The 26,005-nt window shown below is 41.2% G+C and overlaps 1 protein-coding gene across 14 annotated transcripts in view; it reads left to right on the top strand.

Annotated features, from left to right (window-relative positions):
- Positions 1-23,922, top strand: part of SYBU (syntabulin) — a 117,553-nt gene extending 93,631 nt beyond the window's left edge. For all 14 annotated transcript variants that reach the window (XM_034966491.3, XM_034966490.3, XM_034966502.3 and 11 more), the window contains 4 exons: positions 11,738-11,840; positions 17,897-18,100; positions 19,883-20,032; positions 21,885-23,922. In XM_034966491.3, coding sequence (XP_034822382.1) covers positions 11,738-11,840; positions 17,897-18,100; positions 19,883-20,032; positions 21,885-22,992 — 1,565 coding nt within the window. In that variant the 3' untranslated portion in view covers positions 22,993-23,922. The remainder of the gene's footprint in view (positions 1-11,737; positions 11,841-17,896; positions 18,101-19,882; positions 20,033-21,884) is intronic.
- The last annotated feature ends 2,083 nt before the right edge of the window (positions 23,923-26,005 follow it).

The following is a 26,005-nucleotide window of genomic DNA, read 5'->3' as shown; positions in this document are numbered from 1 at the left end:
AGCCGGCTGCTCTCACTTTGTCAGAGGCAGCCATTCAGGAAGCTGCTGGGGGATCTCAGGCATAGGCCTGTCTTAGGGCAGTGGTCCTCAAACTTTAGCATCCATATTCCTGGAGGGCTTATTAAAACATATATTACTGGGTCTCACCTCTACCCATAAGTTATTTAATCTTACAGAATGTCACCTCTGCTCCTAAATTAGTCATCTTCTCATTCTTCTGAAACAGTGACTCTCAAAGAGTGGCTCCAAACCAGCAGCATCAGCACCACCTGGGAAACATGTTTCTGACTCACTGAGGATGGTTTAAAATCTATCCCATAATTGCCTGACTCGCTCAACAGACATTTAACTTCACAAAGACATTTTGAAGTGACAAGTCATCAGCTCTAACACATAGATGCTTAGATAAAAATCAAAAGATAGAAATTTTTACTTTGCCTGTAACATCTAAAAAGCATAGCAGTTACTTCCTCATATAGACTCAAAAAAAATTTTTTTGAGACAGGGCCTTACTCTGTCACCCAGGCTGGAGTGCAGTGGCATGCTCATGGCTCACTGCAGCCTCAACCTCCAGGGCTCAATTGATCTTCCCACCTCAGTCCCCCGAGTAGTGGGACTATAAGCGCATGCCACCACGCCTGGCTAATTTTTTTTTTTTTTTCAGAGATGGGGTTTTACCATTTTACCCAGGCTGGTCTCGAACCCCTGGGCTCAATTGATCTGCCTATCTCAGCCTCCCAAAGTGCTGGGATTACAGACGGGAGCCACTGCACCCAGCTTTAATATAGAGACTTAACTGGTGGCTTCTCTGTCTCCAAAACAGTGGGGCTTGCCTTAAAATGAAGATCTTTTCTTCGCTTGCAACTTGGAATTAGGCCTTGGAATTAGGAACAAGTTCTGGGCTGCATTAAACACCAGCACATACCATCAGGGAAGCTTTCCCCCATCACTCTTCCTCCCCATTTTGGGACAAGAGGTTTCTCCCTCGATGAGGTTGTATGCATAATCCAGCAACTCTGGGTCAGCTTCTCATGTTCATGGGCCCATCTCCTTGCCAAGTCTTAAGTACAGGGTTGTGAAGTGACCTAAGCCAAACTCAACAGGGCATCAAGTAATTCCTGATCTTTGAGGGCTATTCAGGGTCAGAGCTACCATGAGACAACGGGTTACCTTAGGCATATTGGACCCTAAAATTGGAATAAGGTAAAACAGAGATTCTAGTTTTACTTTTACTCTTCATAACTACTTTTAATTATTCATAATGATAGGAAGAAGGGTAAAAGTACAAATCTGTAAGGACAGGTGATCCACAGAGCATTTCTTTTTGCCTATGGAATACATTATTAAGAGTAGATTTCCTCTTGATTTTTCTTCTTAGACTCTGGAAATGCAAATACATGTTTATCAGAATGGAAAATCTAGCTAAATGAGTAACTGGAATAAAGTCAACTCATTTTCTCATTATCGGGAGAATGAAGTATAAATTATGGATAAAGATCACACACTCTAATATTATGTAGCAGTCAAATGAACACACTACAACTATATGGAGAATTTTTGCAATATAATATTGAATGAAAATTGTCCCAAAAGATTTTATATACATCATGATAACCTATTTTATTTTAAAAAGTTAAAAACAAATAAAACAAAAATCCTCAAATTCTACCTTTTAAAAATACATAGATGTGATCATTCTTTGTAAAAGTGAACGCAAGGAAATGGTGAACAGGGGATAAGACAAAGGAAGACCATATAAATGCATGTAAGTTAGTGTCACTGTTCTAGTTTTTGTGATGGATTGGTGGTTTCTTCATTTATTATATTAAACATAAACAAAACATAAATACCTAAACAGAGCAGTCAGTAAATAAATAAATTAAAGATAGCCTTGCATGGGCCAATGATGACAGAATGTCAAAAACCAAGAATTATGATTAATCCAGTTCTTTGTATCTGAGACTCTTTTAAAAAATACATTGAGAGAACAACTTTCTAGGTCATAGAGAAAATAATGAAATGTCACTCACGTATAGAAAAATAGTTCCATGCTTAGTTTCGTATGGCACTCTCTGACCTGCCACTTCCTCACCTCACACGTGTCAGCAGGTTCAGCCTCTAAATGGAGATCAAGAAGGGCACGGATCAGTAGACCATTAAGGGTTGTCAGTGGAATCACTTCAGACAGAATTGTGGCTGTAGGATCCCTAGAATAGGAAAAATACGTGCTTCCTTTTCTTTCATTTTCACCTCTCTGAGTAAGGTAATATGTTTGCATATTTTATTAGAGAAGTGAAAGTGGGAATTTTAGAAAATGAAAAAGACCTGTGTGTCAAATATGAGCAACTCTTAACCTGACCAGTGGCAACCACTGGGACCTGTGTCTAAGGAAGGTTTTAAATTCGCCTGCCTCCAAGTTCCCTTTATTGCCTCATTCCCTGCTGTTGCTTCTAATTCTTTCAGCATTACCATCTCTGTGTGCTGTTCCCTTCACACTGTGCTGTCTCCACAGCTCTGCATGCTACAGTCCTGAATTGTTGTAAATGGCTTCAAAACCTGGCTAGTTCAGTGTGCCTCCTCCATGAAGTCTTCATGCTTCCAGCAGGAAACAGTCTTTCCCATTGTTGACCTCTCTTAGCACCTAACTTGAGTCCCTCCTAAGACATTTGCCTCTCTCTGAAGGCAGGACTATGGTCTCAGCCCACGTGTGCTAGCAAAAAGCTGGAGAACACACAAATATGAACTGATGTGGAGATAACAGCTCTCACCATGTGTTATTCGTGAGCCACAGACCCTATAAGAAGGGTTGGGTCATTAGCTCCCTGTTGTTTAGTGTGCTGCAGGCCTTCCTGTGAAATTGGGATATTCAGTCAATACAGCTAAGGAGGATTTACTCACTGACTTATAATCTAAAAGAAGAATTTTTACCATCCTCTGCCAGGACCATCTTTTATTTTTTTTATTTTCATGCTTGTTTTGAATCCTTTCTTGCCACTCACACTACACAACAGCCTCGCCTCATTTCTTGTCACTGTTCTAAGTTCTTCCAGATTTTGGCCTCACATGTTTTGGGACCTTGATATGGTTCAAAGAGGGTAATCATAAGAAGAAAAGTAAAAAATAATAGTGAAATTTTAAAGTGCTTACTGAGTGCCAGCACTATTTTTACATGTTTTACATATATTATCTTACATCATCCTTACAACAACTCTATGAAATAGATACTATTATTATTCTCCTTTCATAGAAAAAAATGAAGCTCAGAGAGCTTGTCTTTCCCAAGGTCACACAGCTAGTAACTGAAACTACTAAACCATATTATTTTTAAAAAGGCAAAGAGAAATAACTTCATAGAGACTGAAAGCACAAGTGAGAAAGAGAGAGGAGGGTGAAAGCATGTCAAGATATTGGAAGGGGAGCATGGTTGAGTCCAGTGTCAGAACTCTGCTCTGTTTAAATGCAGTGGAGGTGGAGGTCAGTGCTACTGAGAAAATCCAGGGAGTGAGCCACGTGCGAGACATATGCAACCTTCCTGACACTCTGAGTGCCACTGCCAAGGGAAGAAAGGAACCTGTGGGTTGAGAAGATGGTGTGTCCTGGAAGTTGTCACACAGTGAGGATGAAGATGGGGGTTGAATGGTCAAGGTTGTTAGGTCTTAGAGTCAATTAAGAAAAGCCATGTTTAAGTACAGAAGTGAGTTTTTAAAAAAAAATTATTTTAGGGCCCCATTGGATGTCTTGGCAACGAGTTGTGAATTATGTCATCTGTTTCCCAGTAAGTGGGTGTTTTATTCCATTTGTGGTCTAGAATTGCAAGCAGACAGCACCACCTCACTGAGATGAAGAAGAGTGGAGAATGAGGTGACTCCAAAACATTCTCATCTTTTCCTTCTCCCTTATATTCTGGACTGAGTCATAGACTTAAATCCTAGCCCTGTCCTGACCTTCTGTCTTTCCTGGTGTCTCACTCCCCATTTTTCTCTCCCAGTCCTTCATCACCTCCTTCCTCCCCTATGAATGCCTCCTGCAATGACACCCCTGCTCCGCACCCAGCACCACCATTAGTGCTGCTCTTCCTGATGTAGGTTTTCCTGCCAGACAGGAGGGCAGGCATCTCATTTTGGTAAACACTGGATAAATGCTTCTCCTTAAATAGAAGCAGCAGGCTTTCCAGCTAGTTCTTTTAAGGGGGCAGAAATTCAGTTCACTTCAGTAAATTTGACAAGAAATCAAAGATAAGTCCCATGTACAAGTCTGTAAAATACTTCAGGGAGGATTTGCTCTGTTATTACTTGGTCCCCAACATAATGAGCTAGGATGACGTTTATGACCACAGTGGATGTAACCTTTCCCAGACCTGTTGGGTGAAAGGCAGTGGGGGAAGGGCTGCCCGTTGGACATGCCTGCCACTGGAATGGTTCCTGAGCTGAGTCAGTGTGGGAGATGATGAATGCCTGTGTGTAGTTCCTTTGATGCTGTGAAGCATGTCTGCCATGGAAAATTCAGGTTGGCACTGATGGAATAACCCCAGTGCAGGGTATGCTGGATTGTGAAATGTTATTTCTCTGCTGAATGGCATTTGACACGTTCAACAGCACACTGGTTGGCCCCTTCTCTTTTACAACAGGATTATGAGGACTTTGAACCATGAACCAACTGTTAAGTGTCCTACTAGCTTTGCAAACCAACATTTGTGTACATGAGTTTGGCTGGAACTGGCCCAGTTTCAAACAACCTGTGCCTTATGTACATTCTGTCTTTCCCTCCAGTCCTCTGATAATGTATTCACTCCAGGCAAGTGTTTCTGGAGAGCCGTGGGGGTACAGATCATTCTGTAGATTAAATTCTTCTCTCCTGTGCACTTTGCCCGTGAATTTCTTCCTCTTCCTTTTGCTGGCCTGTCTGTCTTCATTTCTGCTCACTCATTGTTCACATCGCACTGAAGAAAGCTCTTGCAATTTGACAGAACTTGGAGAGAAAGTCCAGGCACTTTTTTACCTTTGGAGCTCTCTTCCTCACAATATGGTTCATGGACCACCTGCTGCACAATCAGCTATAGTAATTATCAAAAATGCAGATGCCTGGGCCACCCTCCTCCCAGATCTTCTGAACTGGAATTTTTGTGAGAGTTTCCCAGAAATCTGCACTATTATTAAACTTCCCAGATAAATCTTCATGCACAGTTAGGTTTAGGAACCACTGCATTATTAATAATAATTTTAAGATTCGTATTTATGAGTGTGTCAAGCACTTTCTATGCATTAACTCAATTCATTTTCACAGCAACCCAATGGGATGGGAATCATTATCTTTGCACTTAAAACAGGATTTGACACATGGCAGGTGCTCAATAACTTTTTGCTAAATAAATAATAAATTAACCTTTTAAAATGTATGTGTATACATATATAAGTAAGGCTTAGATAAGTTAAAAAAAACTTGGTCAAGATACACAACTAGTGACAGGTGGAGCTGGGCTTTATAGCTACTTCTGGTCAGAAACTTTCACTTCTCCTTGTTTATTGAAGTTTCTTTACACCCTCTTTGCTTATCATTTCTCTGATTCACTCTTCTTGTTCAGCAGATGGGTCACCTGTATTTCTGCTTAGACAGGTAGCTGAGCCAGCCCAAGGTACAGGAGTGAACTGGGTGGTGTTGCCTCTGACCCTCTTGGCCTCCTTAAGGCCTCCTCCCTTTCTCAGATCTTCCAAGCTACCTAGCTCAGGAGACTGGGCCCTGCAAAGATGAGAGCTGCAGTAAACCTACTAGTATTTCCCCTGGGACTTTCAGAAGGCAGAGTTCTAAACCACAAGAGACTCTAGAACTTTTTGGAGGCGTCCATGGGGAGTCTCTTTTAGAATCAGGATCTTTGGAAACATCTTATTGTACACACACACACACAGAAAGAGAATTAAAAAACAGAAACATGCTCTTTGCTGAACAATGGCAAAGGGAAAACCACCTTTTGTAAAGAGTAATTATAAAAATGTATGAGTAGAAAAAAGCATTTCCTATTATAGGTCTTTTTAAGGGATAGATGTAATCAAGACCTTTTTTGAGAAGCCATCTTCTGGCCTTTGGGCCACTGTACCAGTAGTTTCAGCTAAAATGGTACTATTAAGGGCTTGCTGTATGCCAGGCATTGTTCTAATTTCTTTGCATGTTTCACCTGAATTTCCATAATCTTTTAGCAATTCTTAATATTAATAACCTCATCCCTATTTTATGGATGAGGATACTAAGGCAGAGAGAGGGTAAATTCATTCCTCGAGGCACCACAGAGAGCAAGTAGAGGAGCCAAGATTCAAACCCAGGTGTCTCAACTCCAGAACTCTTTTAATACTACATAATATGGTGTGACTACTCTTATTATAAAAAATTTCCCTTAAAAATTTACATTTTTTTAAAAGGAAAAAATGGATTGTTCATACATCAGTGCACTCCTATATATAGTTTATAATACGAATAATGTGCACATGGTTAGAGAAGCCAAATTGCTCAGAAAGATAATAAAATGAAAATAAGAGTCTCTTTATATTCACACTTTCCTGTTCCCAAGAGACACCGCTATTAACAGATCATTTTATCCCTCAAGAAAAATGTTCTGTGCATATGGCAGGTTACATATTATCTAAAGATTTATTCACAAAAAAAGCAGACTTGCCATACCCACTTTTCTGCATCTTGTTTTTCTCATCTAGTAACAGGTGTTTGATATCTTTTCACTTCGACACACCCAGGATTATGTCACTCCTTTTCACGATGGCGGAGTATTCTCTTAGGCTGCTGCTATACCACCTGATTTAACCAGTCACTGTCGATGGACAACTAGGTTGTCTTTTTGGATCCTTATGTGCAGAATAAATTCCTAGCAGTACAGTTTTCTTTTTTATGCATGTAGCATAGTTCACACTCTTACTAACTCTGTTTTCACAAACCCTTAATGGAGCTGGTATTATCAGACTCTTTTGCCTATCAGATAGATGAAAACAGTCTCCTTACCTTCATTTATATTTTTAGTGGTGTTGATAAATTATATGGCTTTTCATGAATATCAGCCATTTGTTTTTCTTTTTCTTTCATCTGCCTAATATGTCCTTGGCCCATTTTTCTGTTAGTTTTTTTTTTTTTCTAATTTTATGAGCTTCTGGTAAATTAAGGAGATGAACCTTTTATCATGTGTTGGAAATATTTTTTCAATGTATCTATTTGTCTTTGACCTTGCTATTTTCCCATAAGCAGTTTCATTTCATATAGTTGGATTTATCAATACAAATTATTCACTTCTAAATACTTTAAGTTTGAACTTCTCTTCTTTTGTGTTTAGCTGTTTATGTGTGTGTGTGTGTTATTTTAAGTATATGGCAGCTCCATCAATTAAACATCAATCAGAATGAAGAAAACTATTTTCTGAAACTATAATATAAATGGAAATTACATTTACAATTTTTCAAGAATACTTTTATTCTCAAAATGCAAAAAAAAAAAAAAAAAAACACCTGTATATGTAACTTATCAATGTATGGCTCTTAACCAAATATTCCCTTTCTGAGATAAATACCTATACGGGGTTCAGGAAAGTAATTTGCAAAAACTAAAACAAAAACCCTTTTTAGGCTGTGAAGCGTTTCTTGGATACCTTGGCTGGGCCCCCCAAGCCTTAGCAGTTAAGAGTCCGTTCTACTGAATGTACTTTAGAGCAGCTTCTTTTAATAGTGTCTTCTATAATTGTGTGTGTCCGTTGCTCCTGCTGCTCCTTAATAGCTGTGCTTAGCTTCAGTGAAAATGGTTCCTCTCTCCTCCCTGGAGACCTGTAAATTTAAAAATCTGTGTATTTTGGGGGGATGGGTGGAGAAGGAGGATGGGAGAGAAGGGTGGGAACTAGGTGGGTTTTTTTAAAAAAATTTACTGCCTCTATTTGAGGTGGTCCAACCTGAATTAATTTGATAGCTTTGCAGTGATAAAAGATAAGAGAGGGCTTGGGGTTACTTAAATCAGTGTTTTAGAATGGCTTAATACTGCTTAGTAGATCTCAGGATTGTTCTATACTGTGATGTTCTGATGTATGAGGACTGCTGCATATCTTGAAAACAGGCAAAATTAATAATGTCCTAAGAGACCAGATTACAGGCAGTGCTTTAAAAATAAGTCTAGTTAGTTATCGGTTTGGGCACGTATTCTTTTTGTTTTCATTTTTCCTTCCTTTTCTAATTCCCTGGCGTTAGCATACATGCACAGAACGCTTATTATCCTAACGTTATAAATAAAAGGAATATCTCTCAAAAGAGTTCAGCAGTGCTATGAAAACAAAAAACTGCCAGAACTTCTGGAGGCCACTGGGCATAGGTTCTTGAGAGTTGGAAAAGTGCCTTCTGCAGCAGGATGCTTAGTCACCAAGTGTTTGGCATCAGAGCATTATCTTAAAGGTCATCAAATTCATCCTGTCTGTTCAGTCCTGGGATAACACTCCACTAACCTGGCAGCTGATCGAAAACAATATTGATGAGGAACAAAGACTGTTGATGAGGATGACATTCATTCTTTACAAGCAACCCATGAAGCAGGTGCTATGAGTATCATCTTTATTTAACCAATTAGGAAACTGGGACACAGAGAAGTGAAGTAACTTGGCTAAAACTTTCCACCTAATATGGGTTAGGAGCAGGCTTTGAATCCAGGCTGTCTAGCTGAGGTCCTACGTTTTTTTTTTGTTTGTTTTGTTTTTTGTTTTTGTTTTATTTTTTGAGATGGAGTCTTGCTCTGTCACCCAGGCTGGAGTGCAGTGGCATGATCTTGGCTCACTGCAACCTCCGACTCCCTGGTTCAAGCAATTCTCCTGCCTCAGCTTCCCAAGTAGCTAGGATTACAGGCGCTCACCACCACACCCAGCTAATTTTTGTATTTTTAGTAGAGACAGGGTTTTGCCATGTTGGCCAGGCTGGTTTCGAACTCCTGACCTCAGGTGATCCACCCACCTTGGCCTCCCAAAGTGCTGGGATTACAAGCGTGAGTCACCATGCCCAGCCGAGTTTCTATGTTTTTAGGTTAGGTACTCTGTGCGTGATTTTAATAACCCCAAAGAGCACTGAAAACAATACCTTAGTTGCATACACTGTTTAAAGGAAATGAATAAAGAATGCCTCTCCTTCCTTGTATCTTTGTTGCCAACTAATAGATAAATGGCGGCGGGGGCGGGGGGTGTGATTGGTCTCCAGCTTTTCTCTTAGTTATTTTGCTTAGTACATGAAGAAAGTATATCAGATGATGTATTACATTTAGCTTTCCTGTGTATCCCTTAAAAAGAGTTCACTGATTTTTACACTGCATTCACCAGGTTACGTTTTTTAAATTCATGAACTGAAATAGTTGTGAAGTAGTATATACGTTTTTCACTATCGTACTATTCAAATAGGCCTGAATACAGCTGCAGGGACCCGAATGTGCCTTCTAATCTCTTTCAGATGTACAGAAGGTAAGAGAGGAAAGTGCTGAAACAAGGTGACCTTAGGCCCTGCAAATACATAAAAGTCAGTATATTGAGTTCCAGTAGCAATAAAATATAGAACAAAGTTGTCCTTTCAGTTCAGAGAACATAATTACCACAGATCAGAAGCACCATGGGGTAACAATGGATTTTCCGCAATTATCTGTTCCTGTTCTAGAATTTCTGCTTTTAGGCAAGCAGTTCAATTATAGTCGATGGGCTTTTGTGAAAGGAATGAAAGCTGAGTGTTTTTCAGAGTAATAATTTCACATTAGAAAATAATGTCTTAAACCTGATGGCTGTAACTGAAGGATCTATTTTTGAAAATCGCCTACCTTTATAATTTAATAACCAACCTGATAATTTACTAGCAAACAAAGCTGGTTGAGTTAGGCCGTCAGGAATCTCATGCTGCTGGACTGCATTACCAATCATGAATCCTTCAGATTGTAAACTACTACAGTTTAACCAGTGTATTCCTTAGAGTCAACTGATTAAGTTTGGGGAGCTTCTAGGAGCTCATTACATCATTAGACAAAGTCTCTGCAATCCAGAAGGAATAGCTGGTCTCAGTTCTGATAAACTACCATGCTAATCTTCCCAGAATTCTACTGGGAGCCAGGAGTCACTGCTGTCATTTGGCTAATGGGTCATTCTTGGTCTCTTTCCTAGAGACCTGGACTTCCTAGAGGCTGGAGTTCCTGAGAGCTCCTGGAAACCAGGGAAAGGATTTTTTCTTCTCTCTGCCTTGTGATTACCTAACTTCCTCTCTAGCAAAACTAACAGAGGCCATCAGAAAGAGAAATCTGTTCCCTAGTAGGCCAGAGTCTGGCCACATCTTGTACCTATGGTTCATGTTGACCTTTTAGGGAGATGGTAATGTATAGTTTCTTTAAGAACTTCTCCTGTTCCCCTGCTTCTTCCTACTGCCTTTCTGAGGACAAAGCATAGTATGGGAGAAGTAGCATGAAGATTTGGTCCTGGACAGGATTTATCACCTATAAGCTTCAGACAAACAGCTTCAGTTTTCTCAATAGTAAAATAGTGAGATTAATGTCTATTTTACAAAGATGTCAATATTAAATAATATATAGCATAGAAAGTATCGTGAACAGGGCCTAGGACCTAGTAAACACTCAATAAATAGCCATTGTTATGATAATTATTGTTCACTGCTTGTTAGAAAATCAAGGATTAGGCTATTCATATTTTCTTTAGCTCAGAAATGTGAGCTGGCTCTGGGTTCTAGACCAGAAAAGGCACAAATTGTGTGGTAGGAGTTGAGCAACAAGGTCAAATTAAACTGTATACCTAGACTTATTTTTCAGAAGCACATGGTACTTCACGTTTTTAAAAAATTCTTTTTCTTCTTCTCATTGTCTAGCTTGCCTCTTCCACCTCCCCTCACTTCCCCAGGCAGTGTATGGGAATGTTTCCATTATTACTCTTTCAGAACTACATATTTTTGTTAGAATGAATTTATATAAATTATTTTACTGCACAGCATATTTATAATTACACACCCACCTGTAGTCTGTACTCAAAGTATCATGTGATCTTTGCAAACTAATGAACATCCCTACCTGTAATCCCACCCTGAAGCTAAAATTCCAAATTTCAGTGTAATTTACAGGTTCTATCACTGTTAAATTTCTGCTTTTCTGTTAAGGATCTCTTCTTTAAAGAAAAACCAAAACTGCAGTCAGAGAAAGTCAGTCCTCAGATAGTGCCAGTGCAGCAGTTTGGGAGCCCAGGCTTTGCTCTTTCCTGACTGCCTCTCATTGGTTAACTGTCTCCAAACCTAACTTGCCAAATTGAAGTATGAGTAGCTGACTACAGAAGCCCAAAGATAAACTCTCTTGGAAAAACTACTCTTGGACTGATAAGTATTTTATTTTTCTTTTGCTTGAAATAGGGTGAGCCCGTTGTTGTGGAGTGAGAGCCTCACATACGGGAGAACAGTGCATTTCTTGATGCACTTGGGTCACTGTTGACAGTGTCTGCAGGAAGACTGGCCTCTTTATGAAACCAGCCTTACTGTGCATCTTAGCTGTGTTTATGAAATGATATTCTTGTACTGGGCCTTCTCTTGACTGCTTTGAGGAAAATGCTGTGAGCCTGGAAGCCCTGGAATCTTGGCACTTGCCAATAGTGTGCAAACGCAGGGAGCAGGGACCTGGAAGGCAGGGAACTGGCCAGTGTGTTCTCTAGTTTCCTTTCCCTCACGCTTCTCTCTCCCCTGTTGTTTTTCAGGTAGTGAAGCTGATTTTAGCTCCTCGAGCAGCACAGGCAGCATTTCCGCTCCTGAGGTCCATATGTCGACTGCGGGAAGCAAGCGGTCTTCTTCTTCACGCAAGTAGGCACCATCTCCTGCTCTGTAATTAAGACGCTTTACACAGGTGACTCACCTGCACCTGTGCATCTGTAGAACCACCCGGATTACTGTCCGTTCATATTTTATTATTCAGTGAGGCTTTTTGTTTTTTTACAGTGATTTTAAATTGGTAGTTTTTCCTGTCTTGCCAACTGTGGTCACATGGCTCACCTGTGTTTGTCCATCCATGGCTGTCTCCCATCCAACCCTTGACTCTATGCCCACTCCTCCTTCTGTCCCTTCTCTCTTTCCCTTACTTACCTGTGTACTCATCTGCATAGGAAGCTAGTGGTCTCCCACTTCCCTCCTACCTCCCCTCTGTGAATCTATGAGTCTCTTAGCTGTGAAGCCTCTGACTTCACCCTTTTTTTCTTCTAGCTGGACTTCCATTTTTAACCTCTGTGAAGGAAGCAGCTACTCCCTGACCACTCCCAGCATTTACCTGGGGAAGGAGTGAAGAAAGTGTAGTAAAGTTCATAGGCATGGTGGCCACCCCATAGAGCACACCAGCTGGGTGTGTGGGCTCTGAAGCCAGGCTGCCTTGGCTCAAATGCCAGCACCACCAACTCCAGGCTGTGTGGCTCTGAGCAAGTTGTTTAACCACTCCATGCCTTGTTTACCTTATCTGTGAAATAGACCCAGCCACCTCAGAGGGTTTATTGTTAGAATTAAACAAGTTAATAAAAGTAAAATGCTGAGTCAGAGCATGGAGCATAGCAAGCATCAACCAATTCTCTCCATTGATGTTATTTGAATTGGTGGAGAGGACTATGAGACATGGGAGCCACTATGCACATTCAGTGGGAGGGACTGTAAGCCCCAGGATTCTGTGCTTGCCACCAGTGGCTTTGTTTATTCATTTAACAAGTATTTATTGAGCATCTACTATGAGGAAACAAAACTCCACAAAATTATATTCATTGTAGTAGGACAAGAAGGACAATAAATTGAAAAATAATATAATTATTTTTAAAAACACTCGGGAAGGAGATAGAGAGTAATGTGGTTTGTGGTATATTTTAGCTTGGTGGGTCCTAGGATACCTCAGTGGTGAACTGAGCTCTGAGCAGAGACTTAAAGAAAGCTATGGAGGGAGCCACAGAACGTGAGGGGACCTGGCTTCTGACTTTGTCACGTCACTTGATTCCCCTGGGCCACGGTATCCAAAAGACAGTTGGACTGTGTGACTTTTAAGGTCTCTTCCTGGAGAAAATCTATTTAGTTTCCAAAAGCCTGCCTTTCCAGGACTCAGCAAGCAAATATTTTCTATTTCTCTTGGGTGAGCTGAAGATTTAGCAGATGTTTATAAGGTGACCTGAGACCCCCAGGGCACAGTTTTATCATTAAAAATACAGCTGAAGCCAGACAAACCTGTAACAAAAGAGTGAAGTCCGCAGTAATAAAGCACAATTGCTCTATCCCCAGCCCCCACCCACCACCACCATTTTGGCAATAAAGTGCCTCTGGGATTATAGGACATGAATGTAAACATTCTGTGTAAATCAGATGTGGCTTGCTCTAAGAATAAACCATTTATATAACCCACTCAAGAAATTATGACATACACATGGAACAAAGTATCAAACAATATAGAAAGGCAAAAAGATAAAAAAGGAAGGCCTGTAGATGAAGCCAACTTAAATATTTCAAAGGAATCAGTGTTTATGGTTAAATTCCAAGGTTGTGTCAATAATACAGAGTGACTAAGAGAAAATATTCTAGTCTAGAATTCATGGTCAAAATTTGACATATTAAACATAAAATAGCCAAATATAATTATATGCAAATCAGATGAATGCTTCTATTAGTATCTGTTATAGCCAAGCAATAATAGACTTCAAAGGTTTAACAAAAATTAATAGATGGAAAATTGAAAATGGCAGTGTTCTATCTATTATCCTCAGTTTTTAAAAATCTCAGCCGTGCACAGTGTTTCATGCCTATAATCCCAGCAGTTTTAGGAGGCCAAGGCGGGTGGATCAACTGAGTTCAGGAGTTCAAGACCAGCCTGGCTAATATGGTGAAACCCCATGTCTACTAAAAATACAAAAAAAAAAAAATTAGCCGGGCATGTAGGTGGGTGCCTGTTATCCCAGCTACTCGTAAAGTTGAGGCAGAAGAATTGCTTGAACCTGAGAGGCGGAGGTTGCAGTGAGTCAAGATTGCACTGCTGCACTCCAGTCCTGGGCAACAGAACAAGACTGTTTCAAATAAGTAAATAAATAAATAAAAGAATCTCACCCAGGCACAGAGTACCATCAGTAGATTTTGGTCATGGACTATCTCAGCAATTTCACATAAATTTTGTGTTCTGGAGGGCCATGCATGGGGGGGCAGCTCCTCTAGAGTAGCTGGGTATCTCTGCCAAACTCTGTAGTAGTTTGTGATCCTTTCAATTGGCTGCTTCCCCATGTAGTGAATGAATTTTCTCTGTGGAGAATTAGCTCCCTGAAGGAAGGCTAACAGGAAGATTGGTCAATCAGTGGGACATGTGAGGAACAGGTGGAGCTGGTGAGAATATTTTTGATGAGTTATTTTTAAAACAAAAACTTTAAAGGCTTACAGAGTATCTTGTCTCATAGAAGAGCAACTCTGCTGATATTTCTAAGGAATTATCTTTCTTAAACTAAAACATGAATCTGTTTGGAAGATAAAAATCAGACAGAAAAAGAAAACCCTTGGGATTTGGAGTCAGACAGACCTGGGATTGAGGTTAGCCTCCATTATTTATCAGGTGTATGACCCCAAGCCTCAGTCTCCTGTTTTGGGATATGGGATAATAATAGCATCTTACCTCACTGAGTTAAATGAGATGATATGTGTGAGTGCTTGACATGATGCCCAGAACTTAGTGAAAGCGTGGGTAAAAGGTGGTTTTTGTCAGTAGGGGTGAAAGTAGTACTAGGAGACATGGTACTGTTGCTGTTGCTGCTGCTGCTGCTGGTGGTGGTTATGATGGTAATCATGGTGGTGGTGATTATATTAGTCTGCTAGGGCTGCATAACCCAGTACCATAGACTGGATGGCCTAAACAACAGAAATGTATTTACTCACAGTTCTGGAAAAGGGAAGTCTGATACCAAGATGTCTGCAGGGTTGGCTTCTTCTGAGGCTCCTCTCCTTGGCTTGTAGTGGCCATCTTCTCCCTGTGTCTCTACAGCATCTTCCTTCTGTTTGTTTATGTCTGCTCAAATTCCTTCTTTGTATAAGGACACCAGTTAAACTGGATTAGGGCCCACCCTAACTGCCTCATTTTAACTTAATCACTTTTTAAAGCCCCATTATTCTGTGGTACTGGGAGTTAGGGCTTCAACATATCAATTTGCAGGGGGTGACACAGTTCAACCCTAGATCATGGTGATGATGGTGATGATGATGATGATGATGATGATGATGATGATGATGATGATGATATTACCTGAAGTCCAGAGCCATGGTCAGGGAATCGAAATTCACCTGAGTCACTCATGAGGTTTCGTCTTCACTCCTCTGTCTGTGACCTTCTAGTTACGTATTCAGGTTTGTAGAAGGGTTCAGGGTCAGCAGAATTTTCTTTCCTCTTTGTGGACTGCGTTTTTCTTGTCCACCAGACTGAAGGATCTGGGATGGGCTGAAGAGGACAGCATTGGGTTTCACAGTTCATGGCCATGACAAACATGGAATCTCAGTGTCTCCTTTGAAAATGTTTCCTATCAATGCCTATAATGAGTTTGCACCTATACATGTTAACATTTGAACTACTAAATGAAGAGAACTGATATTTTTAAGCGTGTTGCTTCTTTTTAAAAAGTTAGCTCTTACAAACTGTCTGATAATTTATTTCCTGATCAATATTCAGAAAGCACCTGAAACAGCGCCAGGGTCACAGAAGGTCCTCAGTGGAAGTTAACTCGTAATAAAATTCCCCAGGTCAAAATATGGGATAGCTCTTTACATTCCTGCCTAACGTGTAATAGCTAATCCTCCATATTTCTCATAATCAGATTAAGAAATAGTCTGGTTGATGCCAGACTTAGAAGTGAAGCATGGAAAAGAAAATGCACACCAGGGTACATGTTCCTTTCAGCTACTCATGAAGTTCTTTCTACCATGGGCTGCTGAAGTTGGTTTTGTCACAAAGCCATCAGCCCATCTGTTCCGTATAAAGTGTCCTCTTCTCACGAAGAGAAGAGCGGCATTCATTTGAATGATTTCAAAAGGAAATAACTTTAACTTTAGAACTTGGTTACGTTTTATTTATGTCTGATTTGCAAGGCTGACAGCCAGTTGAAATTATATTTGATTGTAAATAAGTGATCATGGTTTTGAAGCCAAGTGTACCCACATGCACACTTGCATTCACATTTACACACATTTCTCATTAAGATGTCAGTTGGATACAGCTGTAATTAAAATTGCAAAGAAAGGTTTGTCAGAAAGCAGTACTACTATATGAAAGCTATCTTGTTTTCTCTTTTTTTGCCATCAAGTAATATTCCTGACATAGAACTTTATCCTGTTTAAGTAATTTCAACATTCTCAAGATGCTTCCTTACACTAGTGGGTGTCAAATCTCTGTCAGGATTAATGGTGAAGTTTGAACAAGTTTATCCTCTAATAATACTCTACAGTTGAGTTACCCTTAATAGCTTGTGGAATGTACTCACATGCATTCTTTGATTTGATTTTCACATCAATTCTGTGAGGAAGGTAGGAAAGGGGTGGGTGTGTGTGTGCATGTGTGTGTGTTTTGATCCCCGTGTTAAGTGGCTCACTTGCCTAAGTTCCTACTAAGTGGCAGTGCCAATGACTCACACCTGGTTTATTTATTCAGCAGTCCTTTAGGGAACACTTACCATGTATCAAAAGTAGGAGGATAGAAAGAACAGGCTGTTTCTGCCCTCAAGGTTGCCCTAGCCTAGCAGGAAGGACAAATAAGTATGCAGTTGTGATGCCATGTGATAAGTCCAATGATAGAAGTTTGCACAGAGTTTTAGGGAGCATTAAGGAGTGCGCCTACACTGGCCTAGGGAAGGAAGAATATAGAGAAGGCTCTTTAGAGTAGGTTCCCATCAGTCTCAAAGTAGGAAGTATCCTGGTATCCAGGGGCTTAGAGAAGGGAGCAGGCGAACATTCTAAGCAGAGGAGATTATGAGTTCAAAAACCTAAGGATGGTCAAGCATGGATCCTTCAGGAAACTGTAAGTGATTTGGAATGCTGTAGTACAGAGGGAGGAGGGAGGAGTGAGGAGTGGTGGAGGATGGGGTTGGATGGAGTAGTGGGATTGGACCTTGTGAGCCATCTTAAGGAGGCTGGCCTTTGTTCTGGAGGCAGTGGGGGACCATCGCAAGGCTTTGAGGAGGATAGTGAATCAGATTCCGTTTTGAAAGGCCACTCCAGCCACAAGCCAACCTTCTACTGGAGGGAGCAAGGCAAGAGGCAGGAGAACCAAAATGGGGCTGTTACAGTATTTCAGCAGTTAAATGACAAAGGTTGTCTTAAGTCACTGGGGCTAGAAAAAAATGAAACAAAAATTTTAAGTAATCAAAATTACCAATGATGCATTTATATGTGCTCTGTTTATCTGCCCTGTTTTCTCCTCCTCCTGTATGGGGTACCACCTTCCCCCATCCTCCAAATGAACCGCATTAATTTTCTTACCCTGACATGAACCAAATGCAAATATTTCTAAACTGAAACAGGTGGACTAGAACAAAAACCATATCTTGAAAACAGCCTCCAAAATAAACCTGAGCTAAATCAATATTCTACATTGTGTATGTTCTTAGCAGGCTATTGGGTGTAATCCAAAACAAGCTTTATGGTCAGAAACTATTTGAAAGAACAACAGAGGGAGAGGTTGCTTGTGCTGATGTCACAAGGAGAGAAAATACCAGGCAGGTGGGAAGAAGGCCGATCCTAAGGACAGTCTACACAAATAATTGTATTGCGCCTTTAAACTCTATAAATTGGATTTCCTTAGATTTAAGGAGTAAGACATTAGCCCTTGGGCATCTGTAGCCCCAAGAATTTTAACATTTTTCATGCTTTTCTCCCAGTCGAGGTCCTCATGGGCGGAGTAATGGAGCTTCGTCACACAAGCCTGGCAGCAGCCCATCATCCCCGCGGGAAAAGGACCTTCTGTCCATGCTGTGCAGGAATCAGCTGAGCCCTGTCAATATCCATCCCAGTTATGCACCTTCTTCCCCAAGCAGTAGCAACTCAGGCTCCTACAAAGGAAGCGACTGTAGCCCCATCATGAGGTGAGTCCTGCTCACCTAATTCATGCATCTTAGTTTGTCCTACTTGGTAAGCTTTTCTTTAAAAAAGAAAAAAAAAAAGTTATACAACTCTTGATCCCTTGCCTGATTCTACAAGACACTGCATTTTTCTTTCCCACATTCGGCTCATTCCTCAAGGGCTGCTGCAGAAAGAGCGCAAGCCACAATTTCTAACAAGGCACAGCAATCAAAGCAGTTCCTGAATAGGGAGAGAAAATGCCACAGAGGCAGCAGGAGGCTGAGGCAGGAGAATTGCTTGAACCTGGGAGGCAGAGGTTCCAGTGAACCGAGATCACGCCACTGAACTCCAGCCTGGGCAACAGAGCAAGACTCCATCTCAAACAAACAAACAAACAAAAACAACTTAAGATGATTCTGTAGGCACCTGTTGCTACAGGGGTGTGTGAAAGGTGGGGAGGGTGTCCAACTCAGTCTGGAGTGATCAGGGGAGGCCTCCCTGAGAAAGTGAAATGGAACTGAGGTCTGAAGAGCAAGCAACAAGTTAATTCATATGAGATTGTAGGGAGTGTGGAGCAGAAAGAAGGAACTGCATTTCCAAAGAAGCCACGACAGGAGGACTGGATGGTGGGCATGGACACAGGTCATCTTGGAGGCAGGCAGGTGCTCAGGGAGCTGGCAGCACAATGGCTGGGACTGGGTCCAGAGTCAGGGAAGGAGCTGGCCGCCCTCCTCCTTCAGCCTTCTTCCTGCTGGGCATCCCTATTCTCGTCAGTCAGCTCTCTTACAGCAGGGATTCCCAGCTCCCAGCCAGGCCTGAGAGGGGCCAAGATTCCAGCAAGGGCTGTTTTGTAAAACATTGAGCCTGTCTTACAAAACACACTGGGCAGAGTTAAGTAGAGGAAGAAACTTCTTCCCTTCAGAAGAAGGATCTTTCCATTTCCTCCAAACTGGCATACTCACAGCAGGGACTGATTTTAGAACAACTTGCATTCAGCAAATAGCCATCAGGATCTTTAGGCAGTGGCACACTGTGCAGAAAGTTAGGTCCTCTGGCTGGCTTCCTTCTCTTCTGCCCAGGCCCATCCCCTGACCCTCACCCATTGTGCTGCATGTTACTCTGAACTGACAGCTCAGGCACCTGGACAATGGTGCATTATTTTGTATGAGAACATTCCTAAGCCATAGAAAATTCTCCTCCTCCACGGTCCCTATTCTCTCCATAAATACACCAATACCCCCTTCAATCTTCAAAGTAATTAACAGTCCTAAGATCGGCAATTCTATTACAGCTCACCTTCTGAAGTGAGGTCACCCATTATTGAGGTTTAAGACCCCAGCACACAGCTACCATTCCTTCTCAAGCTGTTAGCTGTGTCTGGGTCAATGTGGGTGGCTATAACAAAGTACTCTAGATGTTGGTCCAAATCTTTCGAGAACCGTGGGCTATATACTGTAGGTTTAGGTCTGAGATCAGGGTGCCAGCAAGGTCTGGTTCTGGGAAGGGCTGTCTTCTGGGCTGCAGACTGCTGACCTCTTAATGTATCCTCACAGGGTGGAAAAAGAAAGCTAGAAAGCTCTCTGGGGTTCCTTTTATAAGAGCATTAATCCCATTTATGAAGGCTTCACCCTTATGGGCTAATTCCCAAAGTCGTCACCACCTAATACCGTCATATTGGGGTAAGAAGTTCAACATATGAATTCTGGAGGGACACAAACATTCAGTTGATAACACTCTGTGTTACTCTTCTTTTTATAGAAAAGGAAACGGCAAAAAGTAACATTTCATTACTTGGATTGTTTCAGGCGTTCTGGAAGGTACATGTCTTGCGGTGAAAATCATGGTGTCAGACCCCCAAACCCAGAGCAGTATTTGACTCCACTGCAGCAGAAAGAGGTGACAGTGAGACACCTCAAAACCAAGCTGAAGGAATCTGAGCGCCGACTCCATGAAAGGTGAATCTGCCTTCCTTGAACGGTGGGGTGTAGGACAACTTCTTTCTCCATAAAATGAAATATGAACCCAAACTATAGAAAGATAGAAAAGAAAAAATGATTGTATTCAATTTTGGTCAAATTTTTAAAGTCAGCCTCTGAGAAGAGTCATTTCATAACTCTGTGTGATATGGCTGTTTCAGGAGTTCAGGGAGGCCCGTAGGTTAGAGGGGATCCTTTGTTTTTCATTTTCGTTGTCGTTTTTTGTTTTGTTGTTGTTGTTTTGCAGTGTATACAGCTTTGATGTGAAATAATCGGGTGTGTGCATGACTATTTTTAAATGGCAAAAAACACGTGCAGGAACAATCCCATACTTCCAGCAGAATGGGTCACAACCATGGACCAATTAAGCCCTGTTTATATCCGTGCATGAATGGATATGTGTGTGCATTGTGATTCCTGCATGCTATTTCTGTGCCGAAGGAAGTGGCTCATTGTTCTTGGCCAAGTGTTAAGGCTGAAAAAAAAAAAGCCCATGCTTAAGAGATCTTATCTGAGGGAGAAGACTTTTGACATCTGGGCAGCAGGCCAGTTTTTCTGCTTGATCATTTTCCCCTGGAACATTTTGGAACAGACCAGGAAAGCTCTAACCAAGGTAGCTGTGAGCTCAGGGTGAGGGTGGCATGTGCATTCTCTAAGAGTCTGGGCTACCTGATCAGCCCAAACCTCCTCTTCTGCTGCCACAAAGATATAGAGAAAACTCAATACCTTGGTTGCTAAAACTGTGGGCAGGAAAGGGTGCATGCAGACTGTGAGGAAGGGAAAATTTTCATCTTCCGAATTAATCTGGCTCATCATCTGTCTGAAATAGACTTGAGACCCAAACTCTCCTCTGGGGTGAGTCAGACCTTATGTCTGGAAGTGTTTGGTCTGTGATTTGCAGAGTCCATGGGAGGATTGGAGCACTCAAGGGAAGAAGGAATGGGAATGCAGCAAAACTTGGCAAAATATTCTAGCCTAAACTTAAATGAGCAATATTGATGTCTCTTCATATATATGAGGATCCTGACTACCCTATCTTCATATCCACTGAGAATGTAAGGACTGAATATGAAAAAATTATATATAAGAAAGAATTTATATACAAAGATCTTGAAATAGGGTTGTCCTGTGAAGGATCTGAAAAATAGGATAGCTTCTCCTTAGTGTAGGATGAATTCAATATTATCCTACCTGAGAGGAGACAGAATAAGCAGCTTGTCATCATGTAAAGTCCCTGCCATGTGTAGCATTTTATTATTTCAAAAATGTTTATCATTGGAATACCATATGAACAATTTAACAAGGCTAAAACTTATCAGTCTACCTTCTGTCTTAGATAGGTAATTAAAAGTGAACTGGCCTTCCACAAACTATAGACATTTGGAAAGGGTAGGATATGGAGATAAAACAGGCTAACAGATGCTAAGATGTTCTAATAATAAAGTTTCAAATATTAAGGATTGAGTAGAAGATAAGACTTGTAACACAGTGCAATATCCAACCCATAATGAGTACTCAAAAAAAATTGTGGTAGCTATTTTGATTCTGATTCTGATTACTATTATTACTTTAGCCATTTTACAAGTAAAGAGAAAGTTCACAGCTAATCTCCGCCAAAGAGAAAATGTACTGCTTCTTTCAGTTTAGGCTGGAGTGTTTTCTCAAGTTTTTCTGTGTTCTCTTGAGTTCCCCGCATTGAAAACTGATTTCACATCTGTATTTCAAGTGGAAGAGTATGAGCTCTTGGCTCTGTGCCAGAACTGTCTGTTGCCCAGTTCAAAGTTTTTTTTTTTTTTTTTTTAAATTAACCATGCTTGTCTTGGTACTCTAGGGAAAGTGAAATCGTGGAGCTTAAGTCCCAGCTGGCCCGCATGCGAGAGGACTGGATTGAGGAGGAGTGTCACCGGGTAGAGGCCCAGTTGGCACTCAAAGAAGCCAGGAAAGAGATTAAACAGCTCAAACAGGTCATCGAAACCATGCGGAGCAGCTTGGCTGATAAAGATAAAGGCATTCAGAAATATTTTGTGGACATAAACATCCAAAACAAGAAGCTGGAGTCTCTCCTTCAGAGCATGGAGATGGCACACAGTGGCTCTCTGAGGGACGAACTGTGCCTAGACTTTCCATGTGATTCCCCAGAGAAGAGCTTAACCCTCAACCCCCCTCTTGACACAATGGCAGATGGGTTATCTCTGGAAGAGCAGGTCACGGGGGAAGGGGCTGACAGGGAGCTACTGGTAGGAGATAGCATAGCCGACGGCACAGATTTGTTCGATGAGATAGTGACAGCCACCACCACAGAATCTGGTAGCCTGGAGCTTGTGCATTCCACCCCTGGGGCTAACGTCCTGGAGCTGCTGCCCATAGTCATGGGTCAGGAGGAAGGCAGTGTGGTGGTGGAGCGAGCCGTTCAGACCGACGTGGTGCCCTACAGCCCAGCCATCTCAGAGCTCATTCAGAGTGTGCTGCAGAAGCTCCAGGACCCCTGTCCCTCAAGCTTGGCGTCCCCTGATGAGTCTGAACCAGACTCGATGGAGAGCTTCCCAGAGTCCCTCTCTGCCTTAGTGGTTGATTTAACTCCAAGAAATCCAAACTCAGCCATCCTTTTGTCTCCCGTGGAGACCCCGTACGCCAATGTGGATGCAGAAGTTCATGCAAACCGCCTCATGAGAGAGTTGGATTTTGCAGCCTGCGTGGAAGAGAGGTTGGATGGTGTCATCCCACTGGCTCGCGGGGGCGTCGTGAGGCAGTACTGGAGCAGCAGCTTCCTGGTGGATCTCCTGGCTGTGGCTGCCCCCGTGGTCCCCACGGTTCTGTGGGCATTCAGTACTCAGAGAGGGGGAACGGATCCTATGTATAACATCGGGGCCTTGCTCAGGGGCTGCTGCGTGGTTGCCCTGCATTCGCTCCGCCGCACCGCCTTCCATATCAAAACCTAAATAGAAGTTGTTGTTACCGTGTGCCAATGTGTCCCATGTGGGTTGTGCCAGGTAGAGAAACAGGAAGTCAATCTGTGACGGTCTCTATTCTGTCGTTTTGCTCCTTGGTATTTGATTTGCACTATATTTAGTTGAAGCCTGTTCACTGTTTAAAACCGGAGGTATCTTCAAAGGCATGGAGACCTGGTTCCAGTAAATGTCCCACCAGTGGGGTATAGAAAGCATGCTCATGACCCTGCCGTGTCGTCTGAGGTACCCGTTCTTATCCTAGTGGTTCAGGAAGAGAAAACGCAGTTTGCACTTTCAAGACAGCTTCTCTAAGGCTGGCATGTTATCTCCTTGCTTTGCTTTGTGCCGTTTTAAAATGTGTAATTGTTCCAGCATTCCAATGGTCTTGTGCATAGCAGGGGACTGTAACCAAAAATAAACATGTATTTGTGTAATTGGTTTGAAGAAGTCTTGAATAGCTCTTTACTGTCTTACTTGGGGTTGATAAGATTTGAGTGTTTGCAATTTTTTACTAAATGTAGCTCCAAAGTCTTAAATGGCTTGTTTGTTCTTAAACTGTTAATTGATGAAACTGTGCATAAGTTTACAATGTACTAACTTATTTTGCTTATTATATATAGTGTTTTATTGGAAATTGTAACCACACACTTCAGCATGATGAAAATAAAGATTAGTGTTTCCATTTAAATAAATGTTTTATCCTCCTATAAAATAATAATTATTTCTGTGATTTTTACTTCTATGTATAAGAAAGACAATGAATAGCAGATCTTACATCTTTATCAATAGAGGGTCTGTAAAAATTGAATTAAATTAGGAAGAGGGAAAAAGAGTTAGTTATTAAAGAAAATGAAGATTTCCTACCCTTACTTAAAAAGCATCATTTCTGAATAAAAGTAGCTTTATTTGTTTACTTTTAAATTGCCCATACACTATTTTGTCCATATGTTTATGCAGTAAGTACATCTTGAGTGTTTTCAGGAACATTGGGTTGATCTAAGCATGCTAGGTGTTCAGGAGAGGGAGAATATGGTAGTGCCATATAGCTTCCTTCCCCAGAATGATAGGATGAGGGTGGGTGGCTGGGAAGGGATGAGAAGGTATTTGATCTATGTTCATCTAGTGCTTACACCAAAATTTTGAGATTAGTATTTTACACATATAAGGGAACTAAGCTTCAAAGAGGAAAAATGTTCAGGATCTCAGAGCTCATCTCTAGAAGCCACAATTTCAAGTGTTTGCAAAAGCAAATGCCTTTTCTCCACAAAGGGAGGATAAAGAGGCTGGATAATACCCTAAGTTCTCATCCAGAAACTCTTCTTCCATAGCACGTAACACCTTTAAAAATACCACCCTTTTACTTACAATGCCTTGGTTATTACCCATCTTTCCCACTGAGATATTAGCTCCATGAGGGCAGGGATCTGTGTTCTGTTTTGTTCACAGCTGTATGTCAAGAACCTAGAACAAATGAAAGAATAAAACTTAGAATTTGATAGCACAACAGGGAACCTATAATCAATAATAATTTAATTGCATATATTAAAATAATTAAAATAATTGGATCGTTTCAACACAAAGGATGCTTGAGGGGATGGATACCCCATCTTCCATGATGTGACTATTGCACACACATTGCATGCCTGTACCAAAATAGCTCACGAGCCCTTTATAGACACCTACTGGGTACCCACAAAATATTTTTAAAATATTTTAATTTTCTACAAATAAATTAAAATTTAACAATAACTTAGTACAGCACCTGGCACATAGTGGGAAGTCTAAAAATTGCTGTTGAATGAATTAATTAATCCAGCAAATACTTACCAGGTACTCCAATGCTAACTGGGCACTTTCCAGGATGGGTCTTAAAAAGTGAAGGAGACAGAAAAGGTTTCTGTCCTCAGGAAGCTTATGTTCTGTGTCTGTGAGGGACACAACATGCCATCAAATAAACAAAAGATGGTTTCAGATAGTGGTAAATGCCTCAAAGGAAATAAGGTATTTTGACCAAGTGTGGCAGAGGTGAAAGTAAGGAACACATCTCTGAAGAAATAAAATTGGTGGGAATGGATGAAAAAGAGTCAATCATGCAAAAATATGGGACAAAATCTTGTTGCAAGAGGAACAAATGCAAAGGCCGTCAGACAGAAAGGGCTCAGAGTGTGACAGGAGCATCCTGGAGGTCAGTGTGGCTGGAGCAGAGTGAGAAGGAAGGAGAAAGTTGGAGTAGACAAGAAGCTGCTTCATATGGGGCCACATAAACCATGGTAGAGGTTTCAGTTTATTCAAGGACACCATTTAGGGGTCTATTGTAATGTCCAGATGAGAGATGATGCCAATTTGGAGGTGGAAGTAGATACAGAGATTAAGTTGAAAAATTACAGATACAGCTTGAAGATAGAACTAATGTGATTTGCTGATGGATTAAATGTGGAGTAAGGAAAAGAAAAAAAGTAAGGGTGACTCAGGTTTTTGGCTTGAGCAATTTGGATCAATGGCGGCCGTATTTGCTCAGAATGGGAAGAGTTCAAGAGAAACAAGTTTGGGAAAAATAAAACTGAGATGTCTATTAAAACATCTATGTGAAGATATCAAGAGTAACTGCATATATAAATGTGAAAATCAAGGGAGCTGTCAGGACTAGAGTTATAACATTGAACCTTTCTGGCATTTGTGTGGTAATTAAAACCATGGGAACAAGTGAGGTCATCCAGGAAGAGTGCAGAGAAGGAAAAAAGGTCAAAAATGGATTTCTGAGGTACTTCTATATTTAGATAGAGGTGGAGGATGAAGAACCAACAAAACAGCCAGAGAAATGACAGCCCAAAATGTAGGAGCAAAACTAGGTGATTAGTAGTATAAAAACCAAGAGAAGAGAGTAATTCAAGAAGAATGGAGCAGTCAATTGTGTTGAAGTCCCACCAGGAGATTAATATGAGAATAGTTACATATTCACCAGCTTTGACAGCAAGGTCTTAATGACTGTGTGAACATCATTCCT

The sequence above is a fragment of the Pan paniscus genome, chromosome 7 (genome assembly GCF_029289425.2).
Source record: "Pan paniscus chromosome 7, NHGRI_mPanPan1-v2.0_pri, whole genome shotgun sequence".
Classification (NCBI taxonomy): Eukaryota; Metazoa; Chordata; class Mammalia; order Primates; family Hominidae; genus Pan; species Pan paniscus.
The sequence above is the reverse complement of the archived record's forward strand: the minus strand, read 5'-3'. Positions and strand labels throughout refer to the sequence as shown.